This window comes from Myotis brandtii, unplaced genomic scaffold (assembly GCF_000412655.1).
Source record: "Myotis brandtii unplaced genomic scaffold, ASM41265v1 scaffold158, whole genome shotgun sequence".
Lineage (NCBI taxonomy): Eukaryota > Metazoa > Chordata > Mammalia > Chiroptera > Vespertilionidae > Myotis > Myotis brandtii.
This window is the reverse complement of record NW_005355753.1, coordinates 1,217,585-1,218,745: the sequence shown is the minus strand read 5'-3', so window position 1 is coordinate 1,218,745 and position 1,161 is coordinate 1,217,585. Positions and strand designations below refer to the sequence as shown.

Genomic DNA, 1,161 nt, shown 5'->3' with positions numbered 1-1,161 from the left:
CCCCCCCCCCCCCCAGTGCACAAATTTTTGTGCACTGGGCCTCTAGTCCTGTATAATAAAAGGATAGTATGCAAACAGACCAAACGGCAGAACTGAACAACCAAAGCGTAATATGCTAATGATATGCTAAGGGTGTTCAACTGCTCGCTATGATGTGCACTGACCACCAGGGGGCAGATGCTCTAACTGATAGGTTAGCTTGCTGCTGGGGCCCTGATCAAGACTCAGCAAGATGGTCAGGACATGCCCTGGAGCCTTCCCTAGTCCCTCCCCAGCCCCATGGTGCACCAGTGAGGTCCCTCAGCCTGGCCTGTGCCCTCTCCCAATCTGGGACCCCTTGGAGGATGTCAGAGAGCTGGTTTCATTCCGATCCCGCAGGCCACTACCCTTGGGAGGGTGCTCATGACTGGTGAGTGCTGCTGAGGCCGGGATGAGCGGGAGCAGCAGGTAGGAGCTGCAGACCTCATTGGACTGTGGAGTCGGCCCAATGCCTGCAGGCCACCCAGAGGGACCCCACCCGTGCATGAATTCGTGCACCAGGCCTCTAGTCCTTCCATAATGGCGCTTCCTGCCACGCACACCTGGCTCACCCACCCCCCTTTCTAATCACGAACCTTTGGAGAACATGCTCTCACCTGCGCTCTCCGTCTCCCAGCCTCTTCCTCCAAGTGGATGACCAGGGCCACCGCCTCCTCTCCGCTCTGCGGACACTGCTGCTGAGCCCGCGCCCGGATCTTCGCGGGCAAAATGCTGAGAAACTGCTCAACGACCAGCAGCTCCAGGATCTGCTCCTTGGAGCGCGTTTCCGGCTTCAGCCACCGGCAGCCCAGTTCCCAGAGTTGACCGAAGGCCTCGCGGGGCCCGCGCACGTCCTCGTAGCAGAACCGCCTGAAGCGTCTGCGGAAGGTCTCGGACCCAGAGCTCCCTGCTCCGCCCAGCACAAGCTCCGGCGCCCACCCGGGGTCCTGCTCCGCCTTCACCACCAGGCACCCCTCAACCTGCAGCGGAGGGTCCATGCTCCACCCCGGGTCAGCCTCACGTCCAGCTCAAAGCAGACACACAAGCCGGCCCTCGGCAGGCACCTGCCTCAGGGGAGCGCGGGCAGGCGGCGTCTGCGGAAACAGGCCCCCCAGGCGGATGGGTGAGATCCACCCGCGGCCC

The 1,161-nt window shown here is 62.3% G+C and overlaps 1 protein-coding gene across 1 annotated transcript in view; it reads right to left on the bottom strand.

Annotated features, from left to right (window-relative positions):
- The window catches only part of ZKSCAN2 (zinc finger with KRAB and SCAN domains 2), a 16,551-nt gene extending 15,396 nt beyond the window's left edge, over positions 1-1,155 (bottom strand). Inside the window, exon 1 of the mRNA XM_005862035.2 lies at positions 636-1,155. Within this exon, the coding sequence (XP_005862097.1) occupies positions 636-1,016 (381 nt within the window). The 5' untranslated portion in view covers positions 1,017-1,155. The remainder of the gene's footprint in view (positions 1-635) is intronic.
- Positions 1,156-1,161: the final 6 nt, after the last annotated feature.